At 42.7% G+C, this 17,446-nt stretch overlaps 1 protein-coding gene across 6 annotated transcripts in view; it reads right to left on the bottom strand.

The window, feature by feature from the left end:
- SUSD1 (sushi domain containing 1) overlaps window positions 1–17,446 on the bottom strand; it is a 221,949-nt gene that overhangs the window by 120,395 nt on the left and 84,108 nt on the right. For all 6 annotated transcript variants that reach the window (XM_040417307.1, XM_040417304.1, XM_040417302.1 and 3 more), the window contains exon 18: window positions 17,182–17,267. In XM_040417307.1, the coding sequence (XP_040273241.1) occupies window positions 17,182–17,267 (86 nt within the window). The remainder of the gene's footprint in view (window positions 1–17,181; window positions 17,268–17,446) is intronic.

Consider the following 17,446-nt stretch of genomic DNA (forward strand, 5'->3'; position numbering starts at 1 on the left):
AACAAATGCAGATCAGATGTAGACCAAAAATATGGTTGTGTGCATGAAGCCTAAGGGTCCATTCACACGTCCGTAAGTGTCCTGCGGATCCGCAAGTTGCGGATCCGCAAAACACGGACACTGGCAATGTGCATTCCGCAATTTGCGGACCGCACATTGCCGCCTCTAATAAAAAATGCCTAATCTTGTCCGCAATTGCGGACAAGAATAGGACATGTTCTATTTTTTTGCGGAAACGGAAGCACGGATGCAGAAGTGCGGATCCGCAAATGCGGACAGCACATTCCGGCCCCATTGAAAATGAATGGGTCTGCACCTGTTCCGCAAAATTGCGGAACGGATGTGGACCCATTTTGCGGTCGTGTGAATGGACCTTAAGAGGTATGTTTATATCAGGATAGAAGTTCAAACTGGCTACAGACATAAGAATGTGGCCACAATGTGACAAGTCCTCCAAGTTTTTTGTGGTGGTGCTATTTAACCAACGTCCAAAATTAAGACATCCTATTTTTGGCTGCTTTTAACACCCAGATAGACTCCATTGAAATCAATCTGCCTGTTTTTAGCACAATGGGGAAAATAAATATTCATCTCACCACAGACACAGGTGGGAAAATTTGATCTGCACTGAGGCAGCAGAACCTGACACCCCCAGTGTGATCATGTGACATCACAACGTTAAGGCCCCTTTCACACGGGCGAGTATTCCGCGCGGATGCGATGCGTGAGGTGAACGCATTGCACCCGCACTGAATACCGACCCATTCATTTCTATGGGGCCGTTCACATGAGCGGTGATTTTCACGCATCACTTGTGCGTTGCGTGAAAATCGCAGCATGCTCTATATTCTGCGTTTTTCACGCAACGCAGGCCCCATAGAAGTGAATGGGGTTGCGTGAAAATCGCAAGCATCCGCAAGCAAGTGCGGATGCGGTGCGATTTTCACGCACGGTTGCTTGGAGACGATCGGGATGGAGACCCGATCATTATTATTTTCCCTTATAACATGGTTATAAGGGAAAATAATAGCATTCTGAATACAGAATGCATAGTAAAACAGCGCTGGAGGGGTTAAAAAAAAAATAATAATAATGTAACTCACCTTAGTCCACTTGATCGCGTAGCCGGCATCGCTTCTGTCTCCTTTGTTGAATAGGACCTGTGGTGAGCATTAATTCATCAAAGGTCCTGTTCCTGGAATTAATGCTCACCACAGGTCCTATTCAACAAAGGAGACAGAAGGAGATGCCGGGCCGCGATCAAGTGGACTAAGGTGAGTTAAATTATTTTATTTATTTTTTTAACCCCTCCAGCGCTAGTTTACTATGCATTTTGTATTCAGAATGCTATTATTTTCCCTTATAACCATGTTATAAGGGAAAATAATACAATCTACAGGGAGTGCAGAATTATTAGGCAAGTTGTATTTTTGAGGATTAATTTTATTATTGAACAACAACCATGTTCTCAATGAACCCAAAAAACTCATTAATATCAAAGCTGAATATTTTTGGAAGTAGTTTTTAGTTTGTTTTTAGTTTTAGCTATTTAAGGGGGATATCTGTGTGTGCAGGTGACTATTACTGCGCATAATTATTAGGCAACTTAACAAAAAACAGATATATACCCATTTCAATTATTTATTTTTACCAGTGAAACCAATATAACATCTCAACATTCACAAATATACATTTCTGACATTCAAAAACAAAACAAAAACAAATCAGTGACCAATATAGCCACCTTTCTTTGCAAGGACACTCAAAAGCCTGCCATCCATGGATTCTGTCAGTGTTTTGATCTGTTCACCATCAACATTGCGTGCAGCAGCAACCACAGCCTCCCAGACACTGTTCAGAGAGGTGTACTGTTTTCCCTCCTTGTAAATCTCACATTTGATGATGGACCACAGGTTCTCAATGGGGTTCAGATCATGTGAACAAGGAGGCCATGTCATTAGATTTTCTTCTTTTATACCCTTTCTTGCCAGCCACGCTGTGGAGTACTTGGACGCGTGTGATGGAGCATTGTCCTGCATGAAAATCATGTTTTTCTTGAAGGATGCAGACTTCTTCCTGTACCACTGCTTGAAGAAGGTGTCTTCCAGAAACTGGCAGTAGGACTGGGAGTTGAGCTTGACTCCATCCTCAACCCGAAAAGGCCCCACAAGCTCATCTTTGATGATACCAGCCCAAACCAGTACTCCACCTCCATCTTGCTGGCGTCTGAGTCGGACTGGAGCTCTCTGCCCTTTACCAATCCAGCCACGGGCCCATCCATCTGGCCCATCAAGACTCACTCTCATTTCATCAGTCCATAAAACCTTAGAAAAATCAGTCTTGAGATATTTCTTGGCCCAGTCTTGACGTTTCAGCTTGTGTGTCTTGTTCAGTGGTGGTCGTCTTTCAGCCTTTCTTACCTTGGCCATGTCTCTGAGTATTGCACACCTTGTGCTTTTGGGCACTCCAGTGATGTTGCAGCTCTGAAATATGGCCAAACTGGTGGCAAGTGGCATCTTGGCAGCTGCACGCTTGACTTTTCTCAGTTCATGGGCAGTTATTTTGCGCCTTGGTTTTTCCACACGCTTCTTGCGACCCTGTTGACTATTTTGAATGAAACGCTTGATTGTTCAATGATCACGCTTCAGAAGCTTTGCAATTTTAAGAGTGCTGCATCCCTCTGCAAGATATCTCACTATTTTTGACTTTTCTGAGCCTGTCAAGTCCTTCTTTTGACCCATTTTGCCAAAGGAAAGGAAGTTGCCTAATAATTATGCACACCTAATATAGGGTGTTGATGTCATTAGACCACACCCCTTCTCATTACAGAGATGCACATCACCTAATATGCTTAATTGGTAGTAGGCTTTCGAGCCTATACAGCTTGGAGTAAGACAACATGCATAAAGAGGATGATGTGGTCAAAATACTCATTTGCCTAATAATTCTGCACGCAGTGTACAGAACACCGATCCCAAGCCCGAACTTCTGTGAAAAAGTTCGGGTTTGGGTACCAAACATGCGCGATTTTTCTCACGCGAGTGCAAAACGCATTACAATGTTTTGCACTCGCGCGGAAAAATCACGGGTGTTCCCCGCAACGCACCCGCACATTTTCCCGCAACGCCCGTGTGAAAGAGGCCTAAGAGTGTCAGGTCCTGCTGCCTCCATTCAGGGGCCAACTGGCCATAGACCCTAAAGAAAAAACTCCCAGTCGGCCGATGTCACGTGGCCATCTGAGCCCTCCTTACAGTTAGAGATGGCCTTGCGGTTCGCCTGGCGGTCGTTTCGCAGCGAACTTTGCTCGTTGGCAATTCATCGAACGGGCGAACATATGGCGATGTGGCCATATTCTTTTACATTGTGAAGAACTTTGACCCATGACACATCCATCAGGTGGTACAGGAAAGCCAATTGAGACGTTTCAGCACATGGACATACCCCCTGATCTGGCCGCCATTTTACATTCAGTCTTTTGCCAGTGTAGGGAGAGGTTGCTGTGTGGAGCAGGGACAGGCTGTTAGGGACACAAAACGCTAGCTAATAGGGCCACAAAAGTAATTTTAAGGACTGATATAGGTGTGCTATCGATATGTGTTACTGAGGGGTGTGATATATTTATAATATACTTTCTAACATAGAAAGTATATTATAGTGCATTTGTATTGTGCAGCAGTTGTGTGCAGTTCTGCTGCAATACAGCAGCCACACAGAGTGCCAAACGCTATTGGAACAGTGATTGAGGCAGGGGTGTTATATACTAATAATATACTTTCTATATAGTGCATTTGGGTAGTGCAGCATTTGTTTGCGGTTTTGCTGCGTAAAATTGATATCCAATGACCGTGTAATCCACCTCCAGCCACATACTTACTTGTTCTTTTCTGTATGGTGAATACCCAATAATGGGTGCCTCGGAGGAATTCAACACCAGTGACGACCACGTGTTATCGAATTTCAACTATTATCATTAGTTGTTTTTTTTCAAGAGGGGGGATTTCGTTAGCCATGTTCTTAATCCAATTTTATATTTTTAGTTATTTTAAACATATGTATTTGACCTGTATTTGTACTGGCCTGCAGTAAAATTGATATCCATTGACCGTGTAATATACCTCCGGCCACATAATCACTTGATCTTTTCTGTCCATTAAATGCCTAATGTTTGGGGCCTGTAGTCCAGTGGCTACAGTAAAATGTGTATCCATTGACCACATACCGTAATCAGAATTTATTTTTTGTCAGGTGAATGCCTAATTTTTAAGGCCCGTACTCCTGTGACCTAAAATAAAAAATTTCTAGGCTCCAACAGGGCACATTTTATAAAATTTCCCTTTAAGACACATAAAAATGTCCCCAATTAAGATACATATTTTTTGTTGGAAGTTTTGTCATTGATCCCCCTCTAGTATGTCACTGTCCATGTTGTGGGACTATTTGTACTCTTCTACTAAGTATTTGTTGGCTGCAAATATGAGCTGAAGGTTTTTCAGGTTCGCCTGCCATTAAAGTGAAAGGGGCCAGCCGCGAATTTGCGGTTCGCGAACATTTGATCGCGTTCGCGAACAGTCCTGGCCGATGTTCTTCCATCACTACTTACAGTCACCAGCTGGGTACTTAACCACTTCAGCCCCCCTAGCTTAAACACCCTTAATGACCAGGCCACTTTTTACACTTCTGACCTACCCTACTTTCACCGTTTATTGCTCGGTCATGCAACTTACCACCCAAATGAATTTTACCTACTTTTCTTCTCACTAATAGAGCTTTCATTTAGTGGTATTTCATTGCTGCTGACATTTTAACATTTTTTGTTATTAATCGAAATTTAACGATTTTTTTGCAAAAAAATGAAATTTTTCACTTTCAGTTGTAAAATTTTGCAAAAAAAACGACATCCATATATAAATTTTGCTCTAAATTTATTGTTCTACATGTCTTTGATAAAAAAAAAAATGTTTGGGTAAAAAAAAAAATGGTTTGGGTAAAAGTTACAGCGTTTACAAACTATGGTACAAAAATGTGAATTTCCGCTTTTTGAAGCAGCTCTGACTTTCTGAGCACCTGTCATGTTTCCTGAGGTTTTACAATGGCCAGACAGTACAAACACCCCACAAATGACCCCATTTCGGAAAGTAGACACCCTAAGGTATTCGCTGATGGGCATAGTGAGTTCATAGAACTTTTTATTTTTTGTCACAAGTTAGCGGAAAATGATGATTTTTTTTTTTTTTTCTTACAAAGTCTCAATTATAGCTTGCTGCTTTTCCAAGACTGCTTACCAAGAGCTGATTTACAAGAGCATTGAGATATTCAGGAGACCAACTTAGTCTAACTCAGAGTTTTTCCACTGTAGCAGAACTTCAGTGGTGTTTCTGGTGAATTCTCAGACACTGTGTTTCAAGAGAGCAGAACTTCAGTGGTGTTTCTGGTGAATTCTCAGACACTGTGTTTCAAGAGAGAACTTCAGTGGTGTTTCTGGTGAATTCTCAGACACTGTGTTTCAAGAGAGGTAAGGAATTTGCTAGACACAGTATCTCTATTGTCTGATTGCAAATGAGCATAGGCAAGTAAGGTGTTAATTTGCTGTTGGGGGAGGAGCCTTTGTGCGAGGGTGTGTATATATACCCACACAGTATTAGCTTGCTAATTATAGCTTGCTGCTTTTCCAAGACTGCTTACCAAGAGCTGATTTACAAGAGCAGTGAGATATTCAGGAGATACTCAGGAGGTAATCTGGAGGTGGATACAATCTAAACAAGTAAGATTTGTTTGTTTAAAATCTTTCCCCTCTTTACAATGGCAGACCTGGTTCTGTGCAGGAATTGTTGTGCTTTTATTTCAGGTTCCACTCTTCAGAGGTTTGGATACTGTCTGATCTGTAGACAGCTCTCCATAATGCAGCAGGAAATTACCTTTTTGAAATATGAGATTTTGAAATTAACCACTAAACAAACTCAGACTAAGAACATTGCAATGCCACTGCCACAGAGGCCCCCTAGAATAGGGAGATGGGTTACTGTAGGTTCTGGTAGACTGAGAGTTGTGGATAGAAGGCATGTCCCACAGTCTGTGGCTCTCCATAATTCATTTGCAGCACTTTCAGAGTGCAAGAGCAACATGGAGGATGGCTCAAGCACAGTGGGTGAGAAACAATCATCTCCCATGCCTAAAGTATGTAAGACTGCAGCCAAAGACAAAAAGGAGAAGGTGAGGATTGATAGTAAGCAGCTGTTGGTGGGCGATTCCATCATAAGAGGTGTGAAGTTTGAGAAGAATGGTGTTGTGAGATGTCTCCCTGGTGCTACCGCTAGCAGGGATAGACGACGGATCCTTAATATTGTTAGGCAAGCAAAGCAGGAAAGGGAAGTGGATGTTATTCTCCATCTTGGGACAAATGATCTGGCTTGCAATGAGGTTTCAAAGGTGAAAGAAGCTTTTCACACACTTGGAAAGGATATACGGGAGGTTGCATCAACTGTTTCATTCTCTGCAGTTTTGCCTGTGCATAACCTTCAGCATGACAGGAAGATGCGCATTAAGGAATTCAATGTATGGCTTGGTGAATGGTGTCTGAACCAAGGGTTTGGCTTTGTGTCTCATGTTAGCTCTTGTTGGAATGGAAAAGAACTGTACAAGAAAGATGGTTTGCATCTTTCTCTCAAAGGAACGAATGTCCTCGGTGAACAGTTCCAGGTATTTGCTAAGAAGCATTTAAACTAGGAAAGGGGGGCAAAAGAGTGATAATCCAGCAGTCCAACTGCCCCCCGGAACAATGCCAGAAGAGGCCAGTAGCACAAAGGTTAAGAAATGACAAGCTCAGAGTCTTGTCTACAAATGCTCGCAGTCTAGGGAATAAGATCAATGAACTTGAGGCTATAATGGCATCTGAGAATATAGATGTAGTGGCTGTTACTGAGACGTGGTTCAAGGGGAGTAATGACTGGGATATATCAATACCAGGGTTCTCTCTATACAGGAAAGACAGAGAAGGCAAGAAGGGGGGAGGGGTGGCCCTGTATGTGAAAGATAACATAAAATCTAATTTGATACAAGTTAGCGAGAACAATTTAGAGTCAGTTTGGGTTACCGTGCAGCTTGATAATCATAAGGTAACTCGTGTAGGTGTGATATATAGACCACCTAGCCAAGTCAAAGAATTAGATGATCTACTAGTTGAGGAAATAGCTAAAATGACATTGAAGGGGGAAGTTATCATTATGGAAGACTTCAATCTTCCAGATGTAAACTGGAAAACCAAAATAGATAGTTCTGCCAGGAGTACAGATATTCTAAATTCCCTACTGGGATTATCTCTACAGCAAGTAGTGGAGGAGCCAACCCGGAAGGAGGCCATTTTAGATTTAGTATTCACAAATGGGAATTTGGTATCTGATATTACTGTAGGGGAAAGCTTGGGACCTAGTGATCACCAGTCAGTGTGGTTTACTATAAGTACAGTGACTGAGTCACACCACACAAAAACAAAAGTTTTAGATATTAGAAAAACAGACTTTTCTAAAATTAGATTAGTGGTATACAAGTCCCTATCAGACTGGAACAGTTTCATTGGAGTCCAGGAGAAATGGGACTACTTAAAAGTGGCACTATTGAAGGCAACAGAAAATTGCATTAGGCTTGTCAGTATAAGCAAAAAAAGGAAGAGACCACTGTGGTACTCAGCAGAAGTGGCCCAAATCATTAAAAACAAAAAGATAGCATTTAGGAATTATAAAAAAAAACAAAACGAGGATGACAGACAAATTTATAAGATTAGGCAGAGAGAGGCCAAACAAGTTATAAGAGCTTCCAAAGCACAGGCAGAAGAGAAATTAGCTCAGTCAGGGAAAAAAGGCCAGAAGGCATTCTTCAGATACATAAATGAAAAAAGGAAACTAAAACAAGGAATTACCAAATTAAAAACAAAAGAAGGAAGGTATATAGAAGAAGATAAAGAACTAGCTGACTGCCTCAATGAATATTTCTGTTCAGTTTTTACAAAGGAAAATTAAGGAGAAGGACCTCAGTTAGGAAAGAAGACTAATGAATCTTTTGATGCATGTGTCTTTACAGAGGAAGAGGTTCTAAGTCAGCTGTCTAAAATTAATACAAATAAGTCACAGGGGCCTGATGGGATACACCCAAAGCTATTAAAAGAGCTCAGCGTTGAACTAGCAAAACCATTAACAGATTTATTTAACCAATCGCTGGCAACAGGAGTCGTCCCAGAAGATTGGAAATTAGCAAATGTTGTGCCCATTCACAAGAAAGGTAGTAGGGAGGAATCGGGCAACTATAGGCCAGTAAGCCTGACATCAATAGTGGGGAAATTAATGGAAACCATACTTAAGGAGAGGATTGTGGAACATCTAAAATCCCATGGATTGAAGGATGAAAAACAGCATGGGTTTACTTCAGGGAGATCATGTCAAACTAATCTTATTGATTTTTCCGATTGGGTGACTAAAATAATAGATGGAGGAGGTGCAGTAGACATCGCTTATCTAGACTTTAGTAAGGCTTTTGATACTGTCCCACATAGAAAGCTTATCAATAAAGTGCAGTCTTTGGGCTTGGACTCCCATATTGTTGAATGGATTAGGCAGTGGCTGAGGGACAGGCAACAGAGGGTTGTAGTCAATGGAGTATATTCAGACCAAGGTCTTGTTACCAGTGGGGTACCTCAGGGATCTGTTCTGGGACCCATATTGTTTACTATCTTTATCAGCGAAATTGCAGAAGGCCTCGATGGTAAGGTGTGTCTTTTTGCTGATGACACAAAGATTTGTAACAGGGTTGATGTTCCTGGAGGGATACACCAAATGGAAAAGGACTTAGGAAAACTAGAGGAATGGTCAAAAATATGGCAACTAAAATTTAATGTTGATAAGTGCAAGATAATGCACCTGGGACGTAAAAACCCAAGAGCAGAATATAAAATCAGTGATACAGTCCTAACCTCAGTATCTGAGGAAAGGGATTTAGGGGTCATTATTTCAGAAGACTTAAAGGTAGGCAGACAATGTCATAGAGCAGCAGGAAATGCTTGGGTGTATAGGGAGAGGAATTACCAGTAGAAAGAGGGAGGTGCTCATGCCGCTCTACAGAGCACTAGTGAGACCTCATTTGGAGTATTGTGCTCAGTACTGGAGACCATATCTCCAGAAGGATATTGATACCTTGGAGAGAGTTCAGAGAAGAGCTACTAAACTGATACATGGATTGCAGGATAAAACTTACCAGGAAAGATTAAAGGACCTTAACATGTATAGCTTGGAAGAAAGACGAGACAGAGGGAATATGATGGAAACCTTTAAATACATAAAGGGAAGTAACAAGATAAAAAAGGAGAGAATATTTAAAAGAAGAAAAACTGCTACAAGAGGACATAGTTTTAAATTAGAGGGGCAAAGGTTTAAAAGTAATATCAGGAAGTATTACTTTACTGAGAGAGTAGTGGATGCATGGAATAGCCTTCCTGCAGAAGTGGTAGCTGCAAATACAGTGGAGGAGTTTAAGCATGCATGAGATAGGCATAAGGCCATCCTTCATATAAGATAGGGCCAGGGGCTATCCATAGTATTTAGTATATTGGGCAGACTGGATGGGCCAAATGGTTCTTATCTGCCGACACATTCTATGTTTCTATGTTTCTATGTTTCATATTCCACTCCTGCAGCGCAATCCTTTTATACATTTACTCATATTCCACTAACCTGTGACAAAAAATAAAAACTTCTATGAACTCACTATGCCCATCAGCGAATACTTTGGGGTGTCTTCTTTCCAAAATGGGGTCACTTGTGGGGTAGTTATACTGCCCTGGCATTCTAGGGGCCCTAATGTGTGGTAAGTAGTTTGAAATCAAAATCTGTAAAAAATGGCCGGTGAAATCCGAAAGGTGCTCTTTGGAATGTGGGCCCCTTTGCCCACCTAGGCTGCAAAAAAGTGTCACACATGTGGTATCTCCGTACTCAGGAGAAGTTGGGCAATGTGTTTTGGGGTGTCATTTTACATATACCCATGCTGGGTGAGATAAATATCTTGGTCAAATGCCAACTTTGTAAAAAAAAATGGGAAAAGTTGTCTTTTGCCAAGATATTTCTCTCACTTCATGGAAGTTTTTATTTTTTGTCACAAGTTAGTGGAATATGAGACTTTGTAAGAAAAAAAAAATCATAATTTTCCGCTAACTTGTGACAAAAAATAAAATATTCTAGGAACTCGCCATGCCCCTCACGGAATACCTTGAGGTGTCTTCTTTCCAAAATGGGGTCACTTGTGGGGTAGTTATACTGCCCTGGCATTCTAGGGGCCCTAATGTGTGGTAAGTAGGTAAATGACCTGTGAAATCCGAAAGGTGCTCTTTGGAATGTGGGCCCCTTTGCCCACCTAGGCTGCAAAAAAGTGTCACACATGTGATATCGCCGTATTCAGGAGAAGTTGGGCAATGTGTTTTGGGGTGTCTTTTTACATATACCCATGCTGGGTGAGATAAATATCTCGGCAAAAGACAACTTTTCCCATTATTTATACAAAGTTGGCATTTGACCAAGATATTTATCTCACCCAGCATGGGTATATGTAAAATGACACCCCAAAACACATTGCCCAACTTCTCCTGAGTACGGCGATACCAGATGTGTGACACTTTTTTGCAGCCTAGATGCGCAAAGGGGCCCACATTACTTTTAGGAGGGCATTTTTAGACATTTGGATCCCAGACTTCTTCTCACGCTTTGGGGCCCCTAAAATGCCAGGGCAGTATAAATACCCCACATGTGACCCCATTTTGGAAAGAAGACACCCCAAGGTATTCAATGAGGGGCATGGCGAGTTCATAGAATTTTTTTTTTTTTGGCACAAGTTAGCGGAAATTGATATTTTTTTTTCTCACAAAGTCTCCTTTTCCACTAACTTGGGACAAAAATTTCAATCTTTCATGGACTCAATATGCCCCTCAGCGAATACCTTGGGGTGTCTTCTTTCCGAAATGGGGTCACATGTGGGGTATTTATACTGCCCTGGCATTCTAGGGGCCCTAAAGCGTGAGAAGAAGTCTGGAATATAAATGTCTAAAAAATTTTACGCATTTGTTTTCCGTGAGGGGTATGGTGAGTTCATGTGAGATTTTATTTTTTGACACAAGTTAGTGGAATATGAGACTTTGTAAGAAAAAAATAATAATTCCTCTAACTTGGGCCAAAAAAATGTCTGAATGGAGCCTTACAGGGGGTTGATCAATGACAGGGGGTTGATCAATGACAGGAGGGTGATCAATGACAGGGGGGTGATCAGGGAATCTATATTGGGTGATCACCCCCCTGTCATTGATCACCCCCCTATAAGGCTCCATTCAGATGTCCGTATGTGTTTTGCGGACCCGATCCATGTATCCGTAAAAAACATACGGACATCTGAATGTAGCCTTACAGGGGGGTGATCAATGACAGGGGGGTGATCAATGACAGGGGGGTGATCAGGGAGTCTATATGGGGTGATCACCCCCCTGTCATTGATAACCCCCCTGTCAGGCTCCATTCAGATGTCCGTATGTGTTTTGCGGATCCGATCCATGTATCCGTGGATCCGTAAAAAACATACGGACGTCTGAATGGAGCCTTACAAGGGGGTGATCAATGACAGGGGGGTGATCAGGGAGTCTATATGGGGTGATCACCCCCCTGTAAGGCTCCATTCAGACGTCTGTATGTGTCCGTGGATCCGTAAAAAACATACGGACATCTGAATGCAGCCTTACAGGGGGGTGATCAATGACAGGGGGGTGATCAGGGAGTCTATATGGGGTGATCACCCCGGTCATTGATCACCCCCCTGTAAGGCTCCATTCAGACGTCCGTATGTATCAGTGGATCCGTAAAAATCATACGGACGTTCTGAATGGAGCCTTACAGGGGGGTGATCAATGACAGGGGGGTGATCAATGACAGGGGGGTGATCAGGGAGTCTATATGGGGTGATCAGGGGTGAATAAGGGGTTAATAAGTGACGGGGGGGTGTAGTGTAGTGTGGTGCTTGGTGCTACTTATTACTGAGCTACCTGTGTCCTCTGGTGGTCGATCCAAACAAAAGGGACCACCAGAGGACCAGGTAGCAGGTATATTAGACGCAGTTATCAAAACAGCGTCTAATATACCTGTTAGGGGTTAAAAAAATCACATCTCCAGCCTGCCAGCGAACGATCGCCGCTGGCAGGCTGGAGATCCACTCGCTTACCTTCCGATCCTGTGAACGCGCTCGCCTGTGTGCGCGCGTTCACAGGAAATCTCGCGTCTCGCGAGATGACGCATATATGCGTGACTCTGCGCAGGGCTGCCACCTCCGGAACGCGATCCTGCGTTAGGCGGTCCGGAGGTGGTTAATTTCATGCTTCAAGCTTTAATTAACGCTGAGAACATCAGGTACTTGACATGTACCTGACTGGTGGCCATTGGTGTTATCAGATGGCTTCCTGCCCCATCACAAAAAAGAAAACTTTCCCTGGATGCGTGCACCACGTGCAAATCGCAGTGCCGACCCATCTTCTTTGATACCTATCCTCTGGACAGGTCATCATTATCTAATCAGTGTGGGTCTGACACCGAAGCCCCCCGCCGATCAGCAGTTTGAGAAGGCAGTGGTGCTTGCAGTAGCACCGCAGCCTTCTCTCTCCTTTAACTAGGTCAAGTGACGACACAAGAGGCGTTGCTAGGTTAAAACATTCGGGGCCTGGGCCCCTAATGTTTTGTCCCAGGCCCAGAATGTCCTGCCTGCTAGATACATACATCTTTAGGACGGCAATACAATTGAATCTAATGCCCTGCAAGAGCTGAAAGAACCTGTGATGACATCACAGGTCATGTGACCAGTAAAACAAGCAGTGGTTGAGAATGACCTGCGATTATGTCACCATCATGTGACCAGTGCAGGAGAGGAAGGCAGTGAAGAGGAGAAGTCCTGGGGGAAGTAGCTGTGGTGAGGTCTGATACAATGCTGGAAGTTGTGGTTATTTAACTGGGACTGTATGTTAGGGCCGAAGGGAGAGATGTTATTTACATGGGAATGTATGTTGATGGCGGCTGTGGGAGGGAGTGATGTTATTTACATGGGACTGTATATTGAAGGCGGCTATGGGAGGGGATTATGTTATTTACATGGAACTGTATGTTGGAGGCCGCTGTGGGAGCGAGTGATGTTATTTACATGGGACTGTATGTCGGAGGTTGCTGGGGGAGGCAGTGATGGTATTTAGATGGGACTGTATTTAAGGCTGAGCATTATAACAGTAGGGGGCGGTATAAATACTAGGGGCACTGTAGGAGTATTATAAATCCAGGGGATATTATAGGCATTCTTATTACTACTGGGGGCTCTCTAGGAGGGACTTATAGATCTGCCTTATTTCTACTAAGAGCACTATGGGGGGTCTTATTACTACTGTGGGGTCTGTAGACAGTTTTATCACCACTGGAGGAACAATAGGGGGCCTTATTTCTACTAGGAGCTCTGTGAGGGTATTATTAATACTGGAGGGCTCTTCTTCTAATGTCAGAACTTCTTGGGGAGCATTATCACGGTTGGGGGAACTGTAGGGGGCAGTATTACTAATGAGAGATTTACTATTGGTGGGCCATTGTGGAGCACTATTACTATGGGGGCACAAATTTTTCTTCAGGATAGTATTTGGGGGTATTGGGTAGCACTATTGCTATGGGAGGACTATCTGTATGGCACTGTTATTTCTTCAGGATAGTATTTGGGGGTATTGGGGAGCACAGCGAGCAGCAGGATAACACTGTGGGGACTCAAGGCTGGGGGATGATGTCTGTGTGTCAAACTCTGCAGAGACAAGGCCCAGCTGACAGAAGTTGTACAGACCAAATGGAGAAGATGATGACAGAGAAGATCTACATCAGAGGAGACATCACCTGGGAGGCACTGAAAGTAAGAGGTATGTGTTGCTGTATAGCAAGCATAGCAAAATGCGTTGTGTGGGAGCAGGAGAGGGGGGGGGGGGGCAACTTAGAGAACTGGGCCATATTCATTAGGGCTTGGGCCCCAGATCTTTTGAGACCCTAGCAACACCCCTGGATGACACGTTCATGTGTAACGTGGTCTAGGAGCAGCTCAGCTCCATTCAAGTGAATGAGGCTGAGCACAATACTAAGCACAGCCACTATACAATGTACGGTGATGTGCTTGGTAAGCTGCCAGAAGGCAGTTACTCACAGGAGCACAGCTGCCTTCTCAAAACATCTGACCCCCACTGATCAGTAAAAAAGTGGTTCTAAGTGGTTTTAAGTTCTGACCAAGGGCAACATCTGCATGGAGTTTGCATGTTCCACCTGTGCTTGCGTGGGTTTCCTCCAGGTTCTCCGATCTCCTCCCACACTCTAGGGAACCTAGATTGTGAGCTCCACTGTGGTCAGAGTGATGCTAATGTCAGTAAAATGCTGTGGAATATGTCAGCACTATATAAGTTAGTAAAATTAATTAATACCGGTAACTACATATCTTGGGGGCAATACATAGGGGCATTATTTATACTGTGGGCACTTTAGGGGACATTATATTTCCTGAGGGCATTATATATACTGAGGGCAAAGCAGGGGTTTGTGTTAAAAGAAAAAAAAAGACATTTAATTTAATTCCGTTTTTAACAGACATTACAAAAAGATGTAAAATGAAAAAAAAAAAACTGGTGTTAAATACAAATAGCCAGGCATAAAAAATAGACACTTTATCCATTTTTATTTTCATTTTTTTCCACTGGCCAGACTGAGAGGTACCATCAACATCATCCTGCTGTTACTGAGATGAGTAAGCCATCCAGTTCACAGTGTCATCCACAATAATAGTGTAACGGGGCGCCGAAGGCGCACTCGGTCTCCCATCAGCCGCAGACCTGCTGCTTAGCTTCAGGAGCGAGGATCTGTGTTCAGCCTCGTTCCCAGGGTGGCTTTTGCTAGCTGGAAGGCTCCCTGCCCGTAGGTCTGCCTTGAGCGCCAAGCTGATCACTCGGTGCTAGACTTGTTTGTCTGTCGGTCATGACCCTCACTCCCCACTATAAATACAGGCAACCTGCTGGCTACAGGTTGCCTGTGATTTTGGTCCCTTAGGCTGTGTATTATTATTGTTATTTAGCTTACCTTTGGATTTGACCCTTGATCTGCTTCCTGACACCTTTTCTGCCTGCTCCCTGAACCTTGACGCTACCTCTCGGATTTTGACCTCGGCTTGCTTTTGGATTTTGTCTTTGTCTCTCCTCTTGTACTGATGTGACCTCCTGGACTGACCCCGGCTAGTTGACCCGCCTCGCCCTTCCGTTTTTGGTGGTACCTTGCTTGTTCCACCTCTCTGTCCGCTCTAGTGCTACCTCTCATTGGCTGTCCGCTTCCCTGATGTCTCTATCTCTCTGCTTGCACTTACTCAGGTCAGGGACTGTCGCCCAGTTGTGCCCCGTCACCTAGGGTGGTGCAAGTAGGCAGGGACAGGGGACCGGGTGGCAGCTCAGGGGGTGCATCTCCGCTCTATCTTTATACCCGCGACTCTACCCCGTGACAAATAGTTGTTCTGTCCCAGCTATGACTCTCAATTAGAATTTATCATTAATGTATTGTGTTATATCTGTTAACCACTATGCTTGGTGTACTTTGCTGCCATTTAGTGGCCATTGTTATATTTGGTTTATGTAAGTTATCTTTGGTTGTAATTCATTATGTTGTTCATCTTGTAATTCCTCTTCTGTGAGCTCACATCCTGTGTCTTTCAGTCTTTTCCTGTTTGTCAGACATGCATCACAGAGCTGGAGAGAGGATTTTCCTTTGACCTTTAACACCATTTCATTTAATAAATTACCTAAAGACTTATCCATTGCATCCCCCTTACTGGAATTCTACATGCAACTAATGTTATTAGGGAATGATTATAGCGAGTTCATCTTCCATTGCTTGTACAAGAGATTGTCCCTCATCAGAGACTTCTCTCACATATATCGGTGGCAAAATAATAGTTCATCGCCTACTAGAGGAGAGGGACAACTGTGCCTACTACAGCTACTACTGGATGGACGGCTGGTGCTGACTATGCTGCTGCTGCTTACAGCCACCCACATTCTCACTGGTGGATGATGTGGCATAGTCGTTTCCTCTTACATTGCTCCATTCATTGGCAGTCTGTCCTTTAGCAGAGATTTTATTTTTAACCTGATATTTATAAAGGAAAACAATCAGAAGTCACACAGTCTATCCACTAAAAGCACACTGTATTGTTGGACAGAGTCCAGTACAATATAACTGTGATGCAGAGCAGTACATCAGGGCAAAATAGTGTGTAATCTACTGAATTTATTAAATTAAATTTTAAAAATTGTTTGAAGAAGAAAAAAGGTCAGTTGGACAGTCCAGTACAATATAACTGTGATGCAGAAAAATACATCAGGCACACTAGTTTGTGATCAACAGATTTTTTAAATTAACTTTTAAACTTCTTTTTTTATAAAAATGGTCAATTGGGAGTCCAGCACAATAAACGGTAACTGTGATGCAGGACAATACATCAGGCACCAGGATTAATATTGTAAAAGATGTGTGTCTGTGATTGTAAATTATGTGATGAAAATAGAGTAGTATAGCTTTAAATTATGGCACACTGACTCCTGTCTCTAAAACCTATCTGTCTGTGAATTAATTATATATCTAACTAGCTATTGTCTTTTCCTCACTGTGAAAGAAACGTTCTAACACTAAACTAGCTGTATTCTGTGTTGTAAAATCTCTTATCTCGATTTGCCAGACATCCTATCCTTCCAATGTATAAGCCAAAAAAACACATGCAATTCCTGGTTAGGATGTCATCACTACATCAGACCTACAGTCCCTCGTGATTTGCTGAGGCTGACTGCAAGGCATCATGGACAAGCCCACCAGGATGGGGTCATGAGTTCCTTCTTCTTAATCTTCCCTGTCTTCTGATTTGTAAAATGGTGAATGCCATTTTGAGCCATTTGCTTGGCATGAATCCCAAAAGGTTCAGATTCACTGAAAACTAAAGTTTTTGGAGGCCTGTGCCTCTTTGTAAATCTTAGGCATTCTGCGCTGACGGACTTTATTAATAAGACTGGCGTATGTAACGCCAGTCCTAGTATATTTGCCCATTTATGTCAGAAATCTATAACCTTACCACATAGAGCTCTTTTGACCTGAAGTGTCTTCTCCAAACCAGACATGTTTCATTGAACACAGTTAGGTTTTGAATTGGTTCTCCACCTATAAAATATAAAGGCAAAAGATAGTATGAAAATGTTTTTAAGCTTATTTGAGACTTTACAGAGCGATATGATTTTATAGCCTTACATTGGAACTGTAATGAATTTTAAATCTTTTTTTTCTACTAAAGGGACATATAGATCCATACAATGTAAATGGAATTATAATACAATATTTAA

Source organism: Bufo bufo, chromosome 2 (assembly GCF_905171765.1).
Source record: "Bufo bufo chromosome 2, aBufBuf1.1, whole genome shotgun sequence".
Lineage (NCBI taxonomy): Eukaryota > Metazoa > Chordata > Amphibia > Anura > Bufonidae > Bufo > Bufo bufo.